At 38.3% G+C, this 18,148-nt stretch overlaps 1 protein-coding gene across 1 annotated transcript in view; it reads right to left on the bottom strand.

Moving 5' to 3' along the window:
• The window catches only part of LOC127423602 (disintegrin and metalloproteinase domain-containing protein 12-like), a 138,807-nt gene that overhangs the window by 34,310 nt on the left and 86,349 nt on the right, over positions 1-18,148 (bottom strand). Inside the window, exons 7-11 of the mRNA XM_051668051.1 lie at positions 16,044-16,109; positions 15,219-15,290; positions 13,807-13,976; positions 11,340-11,424; positions 3,759-3,907 (exon numbers count right to left, since the gene is read on the bottom strand). Coding sequence (XP_051524011.1) covers positions 3,759-3,907; positions 11,340-11,424; positions 13,807-13,976; positions 15,219-15,290; positions 16,044-16,109 — 542 coding nt within the window. The remainder of the gene's footprint in view (positions 1-3,758; positions 3,908-11,339; positions 11,425-13,806; positions 13,977-15,218; positions 15,291-16,043; positions 16,110-18,148) is intronic.

Genomic DNA, 18,148 nt, shown 5'->3' with positions numbered 1-18,148 from the left:
TGGGGAGAAAAAAGGGGAGAAAAAAAAAGTAACTCCGATATTATGGTCTAAAATAAAAAATATCGCAGTACTTTCCTCGTTACTCGAAAAAGTAATCTGATTATGTAACGTGCGTTACCCCCAACACTGATTGTGGATCCCTTGAATTTTTTTGTGAGGTTATTGTAAGACCCTTTTAAATTTGGCCATTTCATTCAGTACATTTACTGTATTTCCACTTATGAAGAACTGAAAATGTCAGATTCAACATAATGTTTGCTGCTCTGAGGAAGAGCTAGTTGCAGGATTTCGTCACGTAAAATATTAAAAATAAGCTTCAAAGCGAAGACTTCATCGTATGTCTGGCGATGTGAGACTAGCTTTCTTAAAACTATCAGTAAGAAGGAGCTGTTCAGGCTTGAGGCTCATTTCTCACCGTTCATTTCTTTATTAATGCAATTATATAGATGTGATGCTCCTAAACGTGCACCTGCTGTGATGTTCCATTAATTGAAGCTTTGATCTAGTAAGGTGCTCTCTCAGGAGGCACAGAATAATGTGCCGTAATGGACATTAATCCCTATACTCTCTGTAGCAGATTCTCATTTGAATAAGATGCTTAAGGCAGGTGAAGAAAATCCACAAATATGTTTATTTTTTCTCAATTTCTCTTCATCTGTTCCCCCTCCGCTAGATGAGATCTGTTTTTTTCGACTGGCCTCCAGGTCCCTGTCTTCCCCTTCATGAAACCTTTTTATGAGCACATAATCGAGTGTTGTGTTACAGGGTTTTTCGAAGGCAGCTCAGGCTAGACACCCAGGACAGAGTCCAGCTAAAACTCTCTCTGAAAGTCTCAATGATTCGAACCTTTCAGTTGAAAGACATGATCTGATGTACAACTAGAGAATGCTGAGATTTAGCTGCCCTGTGTGCGACCAACTGTCTCCAGAGAAAAATGAAAGATGTGTGATTTATTTCCCTGATTATACAGGACAACTATTCTTACAGCAAACTCAAAGTTGCTATTTATGTTTGAATACTAAGGACAAAAATGTGCATATTACTTGCAGAGTGTTCATTCTGTGAATTTAAAATATACAGTATTTTAAAATGTAAACATTGTCGTAAAATAACTGCACAAAAAAAATAATTAAATATATGTTGGAGCCATGGCGCAGTGGTTATGAATATGGGAGGCACAGGTTCGAGTTCGGCCTTTGTAATATAATTTGGCCTGTAAATTCTGATTGGATGAGCCAAATAAGAAGCTGTTGTAGCATGGCAACAAATGTTGATAGAAATTATATATTAAGTTGCTATGTTGCTTGGCAACTGTAAACAGTAGGCTTGGGATCGATAATCTTAAGATTTTCCTAATGATTATCAACATACAGTATATCTGGATTTTTTTTTTTTTCAGATATGTATTTTGTTTTTTGGTTTGACAGCTTGAATGAAATCTATTCAAGGCTATATACAGAGAAATTGCATAGTAAACTTCGCCATTTCTAATCGTTCAATTTGCACAGTTATGCCAGTTTCATACACTAACCTGCAAACTCATCAACGTCACTTTGTTCATTCTTAAAGTACAAGAAACGTCTTTTTCAACGTTTTTTTTTTTTCAGGGGGGATTGTCCCTGTAAAAAGAAGGGATGGAACGATACCATTTTTTCTCTTCCAATCCGATTCCAATACCTGAACTATCTATCAGTATCGGCCGACACCGATCCCAATCCGATACCAGTGTTGTTTTTTTCTTAATGAGTTTAGAACATCTATAATTCACTATGTGGAACTGAGTGGGAGTACTCTTTATGTAAAGTGGTGGCTCTGTGGTTAAGGCTCTGGGTTACTGATCAGAAGGTTGGGGGTTCAAGTCCCAGCACTGACAAGATGCCCCTGTTGGGCCCTTGAGCAAGGCCCTTGACCCTATCTGCTCCAGGGGTGCTGTATCATGGCTGACCCTACACTCTGACCCCAGCTTGGCTGGGATATGTGAAAAAAATGAATTTCGCTGCAAATGTGTGTAAAATTATAAAAATAAAAATTAAAGAAACAAAAACCTCTAACAATACATTATTTCATTATAAATTAGGAAAACAAAAAACAATTACATAAGAGCATGTGCAAAATTTATGTTTAACTAGTCTGCAGGATGCAGCAGCAAAAATAAGAGTGATTCCAGTTTAAGTCTTCAGTAGAAAAGAAGCCATTTCTCTTTGCACATTTAACTTTAAGGCTTTTATTTTGAAAGTCCGGTGCTGAGTGCTCCAGGAAGTCTATGTTTGAGTGTTTGTTTGTAGGCTAATTCACAGTAGTGTAATACGCTTCTCATTCAACATCTGGTAAAATGCTTGTCCGGTGCCATTCTCAATGCAGGTTATAGGCGGACCGAACTATTGATCATCTACATCTGAGATGGAGTTTGTGTGGAGCGACCACATATTGCACTGAGCAGTGCATCACATGCCTCTGCGCGTGTTTATGTGTGTGTGTGTTGGCAGAGTGGCACTTGTTCAGTAAAGCGTGGTGCCAGAGATTTAGCTGCAGGGGCTGATCTAGAAATTATTAGGCGATTTATAGTGGAGTTTTTAAGTGCTCTGCTTAATGTCATACCAAAGAACACACTTTACCCATGTTAAAATTAAAGTAATGTGCAGCCTAATGTGGTTTATTGCCTTAACAACATCTACAGATATAATCACTTTCTTATAAGTAAATATGTGCTTCAAAACACTTGTGCCACAATTGAAGTCTGGTCCTTAATCAAACACTCTTATTTTCTGAGAATGTAATGTGTACAAGCTGAAACTGATGTGCTTTATTCTCTGTTTTAAGTTGTTTTTAACATCTGACCATAAAATATGTACATATGACGTCCTGTCTAACAGTACAACACATGACACAAAATAAATTTGCAAACAAATTGCACATGCACTGATGTTTGTATTAGATAAGTATAAGCCGAGTTTGAATGAAGCAGTTGTTATCAACACACGAGGTCAATTGGAAGCATGTTAATGCAGCTGTGGCTAAAGGCTAACATCTGATGCGCTCCCGTAATATGGGGTATGAAGGTCTGGTGTTGTGCAGTTGACCAAATGGAGCTTATTATGGAGTAATGAGGCAGAAAGAGATGATGTTGATCAGAGCTAACCACTAACAAACAGACTGAGTCACGCTGCGTGAAGGATGGATTTACTTACTTTTTAAATGGGAAAGTCCAAAATTTACACAGTTTCATCTATCAGGGGAATCAACCTACACATTGTTTAGTTAGCTATTGTAATGTCAGTGCAAATGTACACTGAGTGTTGAGCCTGAAACATGCATTTAGCTACGCAAGCTTGATTTCATATGTTGTTGCGTTCCAATTTGTTGGACCGTAATTCATAACACAATGCAAGTATGGGTTGCATTCTCAACTGTGCCACAAGAGGTGGTATAGCGGACATAAGTGTGAACTGTCCACTTCTAAAGTAAGTCTTGTCTTTCAAGTCAACTACTGTCATGGCAGGGCAACAGTTTGAAGAGAATATTGCTGAGCAAGTAAGCAACTTACCTGAATAATAACACATCCAGTTTAATGGCACATACTTTTGAAGGTAACTCTATCGCCACCTTGAGTACTGACGTTTGTTACTGCGACAATAACACAAGAACACACATTAAATGTGTTCAACCAGACTACGCGTTGACCAAGTGCTTGGGACAGTTTTCGTGTACTTGTGTATATTTCTGGCCTAGTAATTAATGTAACCACTTGTTGGACTCACCCAGTCGAGGGGGTCATAATACAGCCGCCTCTGTCCACAGTTGCTCTGCAGCCACACCCCCGTTCTGGCGTGTCATGGTTCATTCCAAAGTTGTGTCCAAGCTCATGGGCCAAAGTAACTGCAGCACCAAGGGGGTTATCAGAGTGATCCTAAAAGAGGTAGAGAGTGAAAAAAAGTCAATCAAGTGCTGTAAAAATAAATGCATGTTCACCGCATGAAAGCAGCTCCATGATTGTGTATAATCAATCAGTTTCATTTGAAAACAAATGAGCAATTTCAACAAAGAGGTGCTATCCATTATGTTCAACCTTCCCTCCCAAAATTAGATAAGTCTCAAAATTTCCTCATGTGCATTTGTTTTTCTTTCAGAATACGGGTTGTTACACATGAGGAGAGCAATCTGTAATGAGCAGACACTAACGGCCTTTGTAATTACTTTTCCACAAAACCGTCAGAGAGGCATAACTCAAGATCTGTGTGCCGTTGCTGTAATTGCTCAGACGGTGCCAAAACTGAACCAAACCATTTTGCAGTCATCGTTTGGGAAAGGGTGTGTGTTGAAGTAGGGCAGACAGAATTACAGTAATTCCTGTAAGTCGCTTTTTGGTAAGGAAGTGTTTGCCAAAAATGTGAAAATATAATTAAAATGAGAGGAAAAAACGACAATTTCAGTCGATGGTTCTGTGTCTGAGTGATTGTTTGTGAATGAGCACTGAGGAATTTTTCTAAGAAGATTTCTCAGCAAGGTTTAGTTTAAGTATCAACTCTATCTCAGATGTGCCTCCTAATTTTTTTTTTTTTTTAATTAATTAAAATAGAAACAAATGAGACAATTGTAGACATACTGTACATGAAAAAAAAACACATCAAGGTCATATTTCACCCTGAAATAAAAAAATAAATAAAAATAAATAAATTATCTTTATTAGTTTATATTGTGTATTTTCCCCCTTAATTTGAATTATTTAGAATTATATTTATTCTAAATTGTGATTCTCATAAGATTCTCAGTACTGTAATGAAGTATTTTCTACTGTATTACAGTGAAAAATATTTTAATATAAAGATTTTTTTTATTGTAAATCAGCATAAAAGAGCAGTATATCAATACTTCCATTATGTATAAATACTATTAGGGATGCACTAATGTATCAGCCACTGATCAGAATCAGAATTGACTTTATTGCCAAGTTTTCACATACAAGGAATTTGCTTGGTGTTGGATGCATACAATAACAATAAACAATAAACATAGTAAGATAAATAATAAACTATATTTAAGATATAGTTGTGCAGTTGTGCAGGGATGTGCAAAATATGTGCAGAATATGACCCATAGAATGTGCAAATGTTCACTGTTCACAGAAAAGTTCACAGTTTGAGTATAATAAAAAGTGCAATAGACCAGATAAATGTTCTTTAAGTTGATGCAAGACAGATGTGGATGTTAATGTAACGTGTAGTGTCTATGAAGGTGGGATAAGAGACAGTGTCAGTGGGGTCCTAGGCCTTGCTTATGAGGCCAGCTGCAAACGAGAAGAAACTGTTCCTGTGGTATGAGGTTTTGGTCCTGATGGACCGTAGCCTCCTGTCAGAGGGGAGTGTCTCAAAGAGATTGTGTCCTGGGTGGGAGGGATCGGCAACAATCTTTTCTGCCCACCTCAGGGTCCTGGAGGAATACAGGTCCTGGAGAGATGGCAGATTGCAGCCAATCACCTTCTCAGCAGAACGAATGACACGCTGCAGTCTGCTTTTGTCCTTGGCAGTGGCAGCAGCATACCAGATGGTGATGGAGGAGGTGAGGATGGACTCAATGATGGAGGTGTAGAAGTGCACCATCATTGTCTTCGGCAGGTTGAACTTCTTCAGCTGCCGCAGGAAGTACATCCTCTGCTGTGCTTTTTTAATTAGAGAGCTGATGTTCAGCTCCCACTTTAGGTCCTGGTAGATGATGGTTCCTAGGAAGCGGAAGGACTCCACAGAGTCAACTGGAGAGTCACACAGGATGATGGGGGTGGGTGGGCCTGGGTTCTTCCTGAAATCTACGTCCATCTCCACTGTCTTCACAGCACTGAGCTCCAAGTTGTTCTGACTGCACCAGGTCACCAGATGATCAATCTCCTGCCTGTAGGCGGACTCATCCCCACCAGAGATGAGCCCAGTGAGGGTGGTGTCATCTGCAAACTTCAGGAGCTTGACAGACTGGTGACTGGAGGAACAGCTGTTAGTGGGAAAGAACACAGCCTTGAAGGGAACCAGTGCTGATGGTCCGGGAGTCAGAGACATGTTTTCCCAGCCTCATGTGCCACCTCCTATCAGTCAGGAAGTCTGTGATCCACCTGAATGTGGAGTTAGGCACACTCAGCTGGGAGAGCTTGTCCTGCAGCAGAGCAGGGATGATGGTGTTGAAGGCGGAACTAAAATCCACATACAAGATCCTGGCATAAGTTCCTGAGGAGTCCAGGTGCTGGAGGATGAAGTGGAGGGCCATACCTGTTAGCTCTGTAGGCGAACTGCAGGGGGTCCAGGAGAGGTTCAGTGATGGCTTTGAGATGGGACAGCACAAGGCGCTCAAATTACTTCATTACCACAGGGGTCAGGGTGACAGGTCTGAAGTCATTAAGTCCTGTGGTCCTTGTTTTTTTGGGGGACGGGGATGATGGTGGAGGTCTTGAAGCAGGCTGGCACATGGCATGTCTCCAGTGAGGTGTTAAAGATGTCTGTGAACACCAGAGACAGCTGATCAGCACAGTGCTTCAAGGTGGATGGAGAGACAGAGTCTTGCCCGGCTGCTTTGTGGGGGTTCTGGGAAGGAGGGGGCCTCTGAGGTAAAGAGCTGTGGAGAGGACCAGGCCACTGCTGTGATGGGGGAGGTGGAGCAGGGCTGGAGCTGATCGATGGTGTCATGGGGGATGGTGTCAGGAATGTCCCATAGTCTTTCAATTTTGTCTGATAAAGACTTTATTTTGTCTGATAAAGTTCATAATAATTTTTATGTGTGTAATATAAAGAAATACCTAAATACAGTGTCAAGAAAGTAGGTGAACCCTTTGGAATTACATGCATTTATGTATAAATTTGTCTTAAAATCTGGTTTGATCATCTAAGTTACAAAAATGCAACAAACACAATCTGTTTTAACTAATAACACACAAATTATTGTATTGTTCTCGTACATATTGAATATATAATTTAAACATTCACAGTGTAGATTGGAAAAAGTATGAGAACCCCTAGGCTAATGATGTCAACAAAAGCTAATTAGAGTCAGGAGTTGGCAAACCTGGCATCCAGTTAATGAAACGAGATTGGAGGTGTGGGTTAGAGCTACTTTGACTTGACATTTTGAGTTTGCTATTCACAAGAAGCATCTGCTGATGTGGACCGTGCCTCGTAAAAAAGAGATCTCAGAAGACGTACGATCAAGAATAGTTGCTTTGCATAAAGTTGGAAAGGGTTACAAAGTTATCTCGAAGAGCTTAGATATTCATCTGTCCACAGTTAGACAAACTGTCTATAAATGGAGATGATTTAGTACTATAGGTACTCTCATTAGAAGTGGCCGTCCAGCCAAGATGACCCAAAGAGCACACCGCAGAATGATCAATTAGGTAAAAAAGAAAACTAGAGTGACAGCTAAAGAATTGAAGGAATCATTGGAACTGGTTAACATCTCTGTTCATGAGTCTACTATATGGAAAACATTAAACAGTCATGGTGTCCATGGCAGGACACCATGAAGGAAGCCACTGCTTTCCAACAAAAACACTGTTGCACGCCTGAAATTTGACAAAGACCACCTTGACACACAACAATGGTACTGGGAAAATGTTTTGTGGACAGATGAAACTAAGTTTGTATTGTTTGGAAAGAACACGCAGAACTACGTATGATGTAAAAAGGGCACCGCATACCAACATGAAAACATCATCCCAACTGTGAAGTACAGCGGAGGGAGCATCATGATTTGGGGCTGCTTTGCTGCTTCGGGGCCTGGACCGCTTGCCATCATTGAAGAAATAATGAATTCCCAAGTTAATCAAGATATCCTACAGGATAATGTCAGGGTGGCTGTGTGCCAGCTGAAGCTCAGTAGAAGCTGGGTGATGCAGCAGGACAATGACCCTAAACATCGAAGTAAATCCACTACAGAATGGTTTCAAAAAAAGAAAATCCACCTTTTGGAGTGGACCTTAACCCAACAGAGATGCTGTGGAATGACCTCAAGAGAGCCATTCACACCAGACATCCTAAGAATATGGCTGAGCTGAAGCAGTTCTGAAAGGAAGAATTGTCCAAAATTCCTTCTGAAAGTTGTGCAGGTCTAATACGCAGCTACCGGAAACACCTGGTTGAGGTTATTGCTGCCAAAGGAGGATTGACCAGTAATTCAATCCAAGCATTCACTTACTTTTTCCACAGCACTGTGAATGTTTAATAGGATGTGTTCAATAAATACAGGAAAGATTATAATTGTTTGTGTGTTATTGGCTTAAGCACAATCGTGTTTGTCTATACTTTGACTTTGATGAAGATGAGGTTACATTTTATGACCAGAAAACCAGCTGATTCCAAAGTGTTCACATACTTTTTCTTGCCACTGTACCTACATACCTTCATAGTTTGGAGGTATGTAGGTACAGTGTTTTGGAACTGCAAATACAGAAGTGCAAAATAACCTTTTTTTTCCTCATCAATTGTCAAGTTATTTCTGTCAAAAAAATTCATATCTGTGCATCCCTCAATAATATGCTATTTAATAATATCATTACTAATTTGCATTCGATAATGAGAATATGGTGGAAAATGTGCTTAATTGCTATGATAATAATGTCACTGTGCTACAAAATAGTCCTAAATTAGGTATTATTTTATTTAAGCAAAATATAATCTCTTATGCCTTTCTATTGATTTAGGAGTGAAATATGACCCGGACGTGATCTTGATCGGTTTTGTGAGATTCAGAGTAGTTAAGTGTAAAATGCAGACTATGGTATCTTTTGGTAACATTGTTGAGATTCTGAAACTCAAGATGAGACTCATAGAAGATTACTGGGGTCTTTTTCTCAAGAAAAACATTTGAGAAGCAGGAGACCAATGCAAACCTTTCCATTTGAAATCCTTGTAATCTAATTTCTGACTTTCTGTCCAATGGGTGTGTAAGTGGAGAATCCAGATGATCTAGAATAATCCTGGAAGAGCGAGTTAAACACAATCTTCTGGTGCTATAATCTCTGCACCACAGGATCTTCCGATGTCTGTGTATCTCATTTACATCTAACCAAATCCATTTTACATGTCAGAAATACTTCTCACACATAAGCAATTTCCGGATGCTTTGGTCTCAATATCACTCATAATGTTTACAAAGAACTCAGTCCAATGAGGACAAAACCACACTGACTACATGATGAGATGAAATATTGTGGCCATTACAGTTGCGACTCCATTCGATCAAATAGCAAACATTCAACCAAGAGGTAGACAAAAAAATGAGGTGCATTTTTTTTATTGTAGTCAATGGACATCTTGGAGTTTCTGTATGTATCTACCACAGTTCTCCATCCTGGACCCAAGAGTGCAGTTTAGTTTCTGCAGTACGCAAAGGAAGGAAATAGTAGAAACTGAATCTGACAGTTGAGGTATAATGATCCATAATGGAGAAGCCTCACATCACACAGACTCGCTTCACAAATATTGCATCAAAGCATCTGTACCACATAATAACCTTTAACCATAGGGACCATATGGAGCCGTCTCTGACAAGATAGGGTGAACATCTGGCATTCTTAAAAGGCCTGGCTAAAAAAGGTGAAAGAAATATAAAATTGCCCAATTCATCTTTTCTATTCCAAGCGAAATCACTAGAATGCACATCACATCATGATTACGATTTCTAAACTCATAAGTAGGAACTTCCCTGGAAGACTTGCAGCAGCATTAGCTTAAATCACTGATTACTTGAGATCTTAAAATACGATACTTTCTATTCCCCTTTGACCACAGACGGGCTGTATTTCAGAGAGCCACTTAGATTTTATGCTTCATTAGATCGTTAGTCGTGTCTGGCATGATCAATGTGTTGGTTTGATTTAGAGGCAAGCGTCTCTAGACAGCTGTGCTGAATGAGTTACTGTCCACATCTCACACAGTACAATAATCTATACATCAGCAGTTACAGCAACCTCAGGTAACCTATGAACTGATGAAAAACTAATGCATGAAACATGATACAAATAAAACTAGTGTGATTAGGAGGAAGGGAAAAGATGTGGCCAAAAAGTTAATTAGTTAATTAATTATATATATATATATATATATATATATATATATATATATATATATATATATATATATATATATATATATAAACAATGTATTAAAAAAATTAAAATGGATTTTATCATGCCCCTTGACACGCATGTAAATTCTGTCATATATTTGTTTATATCGTACGGATATTGCATGTGTACATCAGTGTTTGCTAAATTACTCCAAAGTATTATGTCTCTAAAATTGTACAGTCTTTACTGATTATTTCCTTGAAAACAATAATCACAATACTAATTACTTTTAAGTTACTTTCTAAAACTATTTTCACATAAAATGTTTGGTTTTTCCACTCAATGAATAAATAATATTATTTTAGAAATATATGTAACCCAGGTAATATACTTATAGATGATTAACTTTTTTTTTTCTCCCCAATTTGGAATGCCCAATTCCCAATGTGCTCTAAGTGCTCGTGGTGGCGTAGTGACTTGCTTCAGTCGGGGTGGCGGAGGATGAATCTCAGTTGCCTCTGCGTCTGAGACCGTCAATCCGCACATCTTATCACGTGGCTTTTTGAGCGCGTTACCGCAGAGACATAGAGCGTGCGGAGGCTTCTCGCTATTCTCCATGGCATCCACACACAACTCACCACGTGCTCCACCGAGAGCGAGAACCACATTATAGCGACCATGAGGAGGTTACCCCATGTGACTCTACCCTCCCTAGCAACCGGGCCAATTTGGTTGCTTAGGAGTCCTGGCTGGAGCACTCAGCACGTTCTGGATTCGAACTCGCGACTCCAGGGGTGGTAGTCAGCATCAGTACTCGCTGAGCTACCCAGGACCCCATAGATGATTAACTTAATAGAAAGTCAGTTAGTGTAATCTGATTACAAGAACTTAAAATCGAATGTGCTACACTACTTTTTGTACAAAAAGTAATTTGATTACAGTAATCAATTACTTTGTAATCAGATTACACTCAGCACTGGTGTAGACAGACCAACAATTAAAAAATAGTGCAGACGGAACACAAGAATGCATGCTGTGTGAACGGGCGCTCCTTCAACCTCGGATAGACTTGCAAACTGGTTGCAAAATTGGATCGCTGTGAATTGTAGGTGTCTAAAACACTTTTTTGTAATGTCTATTGAATGATTTACTCATTTGCCACAGTAATGTCTTACATTATGTTCATTTGGGCACTTATTTCAGCAAATATGTGATTAACTCTGATAAACTGGTGAATCTGAATTTCATTTAAATATACTGTATATGTCATGAGGAATGATTGACAGATGTCACTCACCATGACAATGCCCCCTGACTGTTCTGCTGTGCACATGCTCATGATGGGAGCCATGCCGATAGTGGTGCCCTGGAAGTACACTCCACTGAGGAGGGAAAACAAACAGTTACATGATCAATGTTCAATAGAAATGTGTGAATCAAACATCATTCATTTCACAACATTTTAAATAGAGCTGTTCAGTTATGATGTCAGGAACGCTGTACAGAAGCTTCATTGGTTTTGGTTTAGATCTGTATTTGTATCTGTTTGTGTACTCACAATGGGGCATTTGTGTACTCATTCTGGATGTCTCAACTGAGAGAAAAACATGAGATTACGTCCATAACATGCTAATGTGAATACATCACACAAGAGACTGCTTAAACTCCACCCTCTCATGAATGTGCATACAGCTGCTGACCGGAAGCGATGATTTATAGTTAAAAAGTACTTAAATATTTTTTTCCTCTTTTTCTCCCAATTTGGAATGCTCAATTCCCAGTGCACTTTTAAGTCCGCGTGGTCGCGGAGACAACTGAATCCCAGTTGCCTCCGCATCTGAGACCATCAACCAGTGCATCTTATCACGTGGCTTGTTGAGCGTGTTGCCATGGAGACATAGCACGTGTGGAGGCTACACGTCATCCACCGCGGCATCCGCGCTCAACTCACCACGCGCCCTACCGAGAACGAACCACATTATAGCGACCACGAGGAGTTTACCCCATGTGACTCGACCCTCCCTAGCAACCGGGCCAATTTGGTTACTTAGGAGACCTGACTGGAGTCACTCAGCATGCCCTGGGATTCGAACTAGCGAACTCCAGGGGTGGTAGCCAGTGTCTTTTACCACTGAGCAACCCAGGCCCCCTAAAAGTACTTAAATATTGATCTTTTTCACACCAAAAGCGATCGTTTTGCTTTAGAAGACATTAATTTAACCAGTGGAGTCGTATGGATGACGTTTATGCTGACTGTCTGTGATTTTTTTTGGAGCTTCAAAGGTCTGATCATCATCCACTTGAATTTTAAGGACCTAAAGAGCTAAGATATTTGTCTGTTTTTCTTCAAAATATGTTCGGCATGAGGTGGAGTAAATAATGAGAATTTTTCTTTTTGGGTGAACTATTCCTTTAATATTACTTGAAGAGACACATTTTGTTCTACAACATAAATTACAGACAGGTTTATCTCAAAAGTGAGTTTTGAAACCGCTGTGTTCTTTAAAAACTAAACCCTTGTGCGTCAATTTAAAAAAAGTTACTCAGAGGTCCTTAGAGGACAAAAATGTCAGCTTTAAAAAACTGCCATAATAATATTATATATTAATATTATTTTCCACTTTCAATTAGTTAATTTTTTTAACCAACATCAGTCCTGATCATAACTACCAAATATTCATTCATTTTCAGGATTTTAACCCTTTAAATGCCAGTTTGTTTACATAATGCCATGTTTTTTACACACACACACACACACAATTTCTCAATACACACATACGAAACACACTCTGACATCCATACCAATACACACACACACAATTTTAGCTGCATCATTTATTCAATTGTCCTGCAGTGCTCTATAATACAGCAAACAGAAAATAGGAAAAAAGCATGTATTTGCTCCATAGGCTAAACATGAGAAAAATGGCGCCATCTGGTGGAAAATATAAAAAAATTACAATTTTGAAGCCAGGACTCCAAAATGAAAGCATAATATCATAGAATTCATGATTTTATGCTTTAATGGCACTGGGATCAAATATTGCAGTTTTAATGGGTTTCAATGGGGACATTTTTGTCCTGAAGGTCCAGAGTGTAACTATTTTGTGTACACAGTGATGTATTATAGATGTATTATAGGAACTGAGGTTGAAATATCAAAATTCCCCCCAAAAATACACACCTTTGGCTAAATTTATGCCGTTGGCATTAACACTGCCAAAATGATCAAAAAACTAAAATGAAAAAGACAAAAATGTCCCAAAGGTTGCACAAGTGTTAAGTTACTACATAAGGATTACAACGGTTGTCCAATTTTTCAAGCACTTAAACTCAAATCCTTGTGGTAGTTGTAGTTATCAGCCTAATTGGCAACTTTAGCTTTAACAAAATTCATGTATGAGGGAGCTATGACTGTGTAATTTATGTTGTAGCAACTTGCGTACGTTTAAAATTCACGTTGACTGTGGGCTATTCCTGTTGTAGAACAAAAATACTCCGTGTTTTTCACTACAGACCTTATTTTACTCAAAAAAACAAACACAAACAAAAAACCCTGAAAAAAAAGCTAACCCATGCTCACCCCAAAATGCTAATTCTCTTCAGAGTTTTAGGGCTACAAACTGAAAAGTTCTATAGGGAACTCACTCTCTGTTCTCTTATGAAAAAAATAACATTGATTTTAGTGGTAAACCATATTGTATAATTTCAAACCGAGGGCCCTCTGCAGTAAAAGTGTTTAGCAGTTGAATGTTCCTGGTTACCTGATCAGCTGAGCGTTGTCATGGGGCCTCTGCGGGAGTAACTTGAGCTTTCTCCAGTCCAGGAACTCTTGGAGTGATGTGAACGGATCCTGAGTGATGGAACATTTGTCTCCGTCACTCCAAACTTCCAGCCCCACCAGCGCCACACGGATATTCAGAGATCTGTAAAACTGAGAAACAGGTGTTCAAAAAACCAAGATGTTCAAAAGGTAAAAACTGACACATTTGATACATACATTTTACAAATATGTAAAAGCTCTTAAGATTAAGTTACTGATTCGTGAACATATGACCTCATTTTACTTCCTAACCAGGCACGATGCGAAAAGTTTCCAGCGACAAGTAATTTATCTGTCCACACTTGGATGCTTTGATAGTATTGTTTTGAAGGCTTCAATTACACTACCAGAGAAAAGTTTGGTCACACTTGACTTTGATTTATGTTTGACCTTTGAAATTGGTTTTGTAGACAAATATAAATTGTGCCTACTTTAATTATTAATTCATAACTTAAGGTGAATTTCTATGAAGGGTCATTTCGTGTCGACTCAACCAAGAGGTCCATAGCTCAACATTTTGCTTTTGATCATTTTATTTTTTTACTGATGAAAGAAATACATGAATCATGATGAAAGCCAAAATATTAAATGCCATGGATCAAAATTTACAGAGTAATCCATTATTTTGTAGAGGGGGGTCAAAATGACAATTTTGGCCTGCGATTCTGGAGCAAACTTACAGGTAAAAAAAAAACAACCTTAGAAAGGTGGTCACGTCATGAATTTATTTTTACACAGAGATAGGTAGGTCTTTTACACAAACCAGTTAACCTCAGCACCCCTTGTTGAGTCCAAAAATTGGGAAGTTTTTCCCAAGTTAGAGTGCCTATAACTCCAGAAGTTTTAAAGATATCTTAATACATTTTGAGATTCCGGTTCAGAACAAACTTTGCTTTTGGTGTATTAATTTTTAAGGCTCTAAATGGTTAAATCCCAGAGATGTGGGGCTCTCAATGTGGCTCCATGCATGTGTACATTGTTTTCCATGGTTAAAAACCAAATGTGAGTTACATGGTATGAAGCAAATTTGTCTTGTCCAACAAAACAAATGCCTAAAGTACTTATAATGTTTAAAGTAGAAATGCACCTTCATTAATTCACATGTGGCTTTTCAGTTAGTGCAATACCGACAGCATATCTAGTGCTTAGATTTCAGAAATGTACATCTGCACAGCTCTGGAATGCACCATACTATGTTTATATATTTCAGCTGGGAAGTTTCTGAAATTTCTTTGGTTTGACATGGAATAACCCTAAATTGGGTCTTTTTTTGACACTGAGGTGACTGTCAAAAAGTTGCCCAATATACCTGAAAACACTCTACTCATTGCATGTTAAAATGCTTAAGATTACCTTATCGACGTAGTTTGCTATTTCAGCAAGTCTCTGTTTCACTTTCTCCACGTCTTTCCCTTGTTTCTGATACTGAAATGTGAAGATTGCAAAAAAAAGAGACAGAAAATCTTTAAGCTGCAGCTAAATATGGCCGTTCAGTGTCTGAATGTGGTAAATGTCACATGAGGTAATTCATTTTCCATGGAGATGTTGGGCCAAACATAAGCAGCAGTGTTTGATGTTAAGACTGTCAAATGCTGGATGTAAAAAAAGCTTTAGAGAATAAAATCAAAGATTGGAAATGTGTCGCCTGTGTTTGCTGTGATTGCAGCCTCTGGGTGTTTCATATAGAGTGCTGTTACAATAATCACGTTGGTAAACCTCGGTTGAAAGCTGTAAAATTTGCACTATGATGAAATACAATATTTTTAAACACTTTCTTTTTCATTATCCTGGTTTAGTAGGTAACATTTGGTGGATTAGTCTTAAAAACTACATGAAATCAGTTTTTCATGTATGTTCCTGATTCACCAGTGGATGTTATAATAAAATGCTTCAAAATGATATAAATTGTTCAGGCTCTGTAAAATGGCTCTCCATTTCGTCTGACGCCATACAGGCTATCCAGAATTAGTTTTACGCTAATAAACTTCATCAACCTCTGACCTCCTCACCTTCAAGCATCTAAACAAGAACTCAAACTCCAGCCTGATAGGTCAAGGGGCCAGTAAAAATCAGGTAGATGAGGTCGTGGTACCATTCCTTGTGGGCTTTAATGATGTCTGACCTTGAGATGATTGAAGGTCAGAGATGTTTGTGAGGTCAAAAGGATAATTTCGTTACCTCTCGGTTGTCTGCAACAACGATCAACTCCACATGCTTGGTGCTGCTCTGGGCGTCTCGTTTATGCTGGAGGGAAAAAGAAAAAGACATTATTAAAGAGATAGTTAATTCAAAAATGAAACTGTCATAATTTACTCATCCTCTTGTTGTTCCAAATTCCATTTGACTTTCCTATTGCCATGGAACACAAAAGGTCAGTTTTAAAAAATATATTGTACGCTCTTAATTGGACAAAAAAAAGCATCATAAAAGTAGTCCATATGACCATTCCAAGTGTTCTGAAGTCAGACCATAGCTTTGCATGAGGAACAAACCGAAATCTAAGTCTTTATTCACTGAAAACCCATTTGACCCCCTCGTGTTTCGTAGCCAACTGTCTTTGATATGAAGATCACCATATTTTATTCGAGAGCTACAGCGAAGAGGAATATTATCAGTGAAAAACAACTACAATTTCGGTCTATTCCTCATACAAAACTAGCATATAACTTCAGAAGACTTGGAATGTAACACATACATTATATGGACTACTTTTATGTCGCTTTTTTATGTAATATTGAGCTTGACACATCCACTCCTGTTTCACTTTCATTTTATGGACAAGAGTGGTCATTGGGGGGGGGGCCTGTTACTATCCCTTTAAAAGAGGCAGAAAACAGAGAAAAAACAACTTTGACCACTTCCCGTGAAGGACAGTTAATAGAGCATGCACTCAAGAACCCTGTTTTAAAATCCCTAAGGCTCTTTTCGCTAAGAGTTTATATCACCTGGCACAAAGGTGACAACTTCACCTCATTTCCAAATATGCCTTCTATTACCAGACCTGTGTGATTGAACTTCCTGTTCTGGGTTCAGTAATGCCCTCAAACTACATCTGATCAACAGTAATGTGCTTTCCAGGAGACTTTTCACTTTAATGGTCCTCTGATTGCCTGGCTATTGAATATTCTCATGTGAAAACCCCACTTGCAGTTCAAACTTATTATAATCTCTTCTTTCTAAGTGTAGTAAAATGTCTTTCAACTTACTCTCAGCCTTTACAACTGTTCATTGTTTATTCTTTTGGTTTCAACAAAGGTTTTACATCATAGAACACACTGGTTCTTGCGTGTCTTAATAACACAGCGTGCAGGACAGAGAATAAGACTTGAGAGCTGCAGTGAATAACTACTAACATTTTGGTCTCTTCCTCACACAAATCTATCGTAGTACTTTGAATATAGCACCATTTGGATTACTTGTATGCTACTTTTATGGTGTTTTTTTGTTTTGTTTTTACTCTTTGACACTGGAAAGCCAAAATGAAAGTCCAAGATTCATTAAAACATCTCATTTTATGTACCACATGGGTTTAAAAGGACATGAAGGTGAATAAATTATTACAGAATTTAAATTTTTGGGTCAACTATGCTTTTAAGCATGGTCAAATGTCTTTAAATGTTCTTATAAATGTTTAATTGGTCATTCTTTGCTTTTCAGCAATGGTTTTCTCATAATACATGTATGCGAGAACAACCTGCTTTACAAGGGTCTATGAAATCCCCATTAATGCTGGGTATAATGATATTTATAGAAGCGTTTGTACAGTGTTCATCTAGTAAAGTTTTCATCACTCAAAAATAACTGCTAATTTTCAGAGTGTGTGAATAACAAGGAGGGTGTTATGATTCAAGAAAAGTCATAAATCCTCAAGCTTTGAACTAGTCGTCCGTTCTTTTGGCCCTCGTCCCTGTGTCGATGACTCATCTTGCACTCATGGGCATGTCCATTTTTTCCCCCCAATATAATGGTTACTTCAATAAGAATTGATCTTCTTCTAAACTATGATCTTACATACAGCATATATTTGCAGTTTACACACATCCAGTAAATACCAGACAAAATTGACCATATACCGTCACGGTAAAACTGTTAATTAAGTCACATATGAGACTCGTTCACAAAAGAACATCAAAGACACTTTTTTTTTTGTCTTATGAAATTGAGAGTTGCTACTATTATTAACATTGTAATATTATTTGTATCTTTTACATTTGATTTGTAAACAGAGATCAATGAAATTATTAATGGTAGCTTTAAAGCTATAGCTCATGAATTTAATACAG

This window comes from Myxocyprinus asiaticus, chromosome 32 (genome assembly GCF_019703515.2).
Source record: "Myxocyprinus asiaticus isolate MX2 ecotype Aquarium Trade chromosome 32, UBuf_Myxa_2, whole genome shotgun sequence".
In the NCBI taxonomy this organism is placed as follows: domain Eukaryota; kingdom Metazoa; phylum Chordata; class Actinopteri; order Cypriniformes; family Catostomidae; genus Myxocyprinus; species Myxocyprinus asiaticus.
Note: the sequence above shows the minus strand (reverse complement) of the source record. Positions and strands in the feature narration are given on the sequence as shown.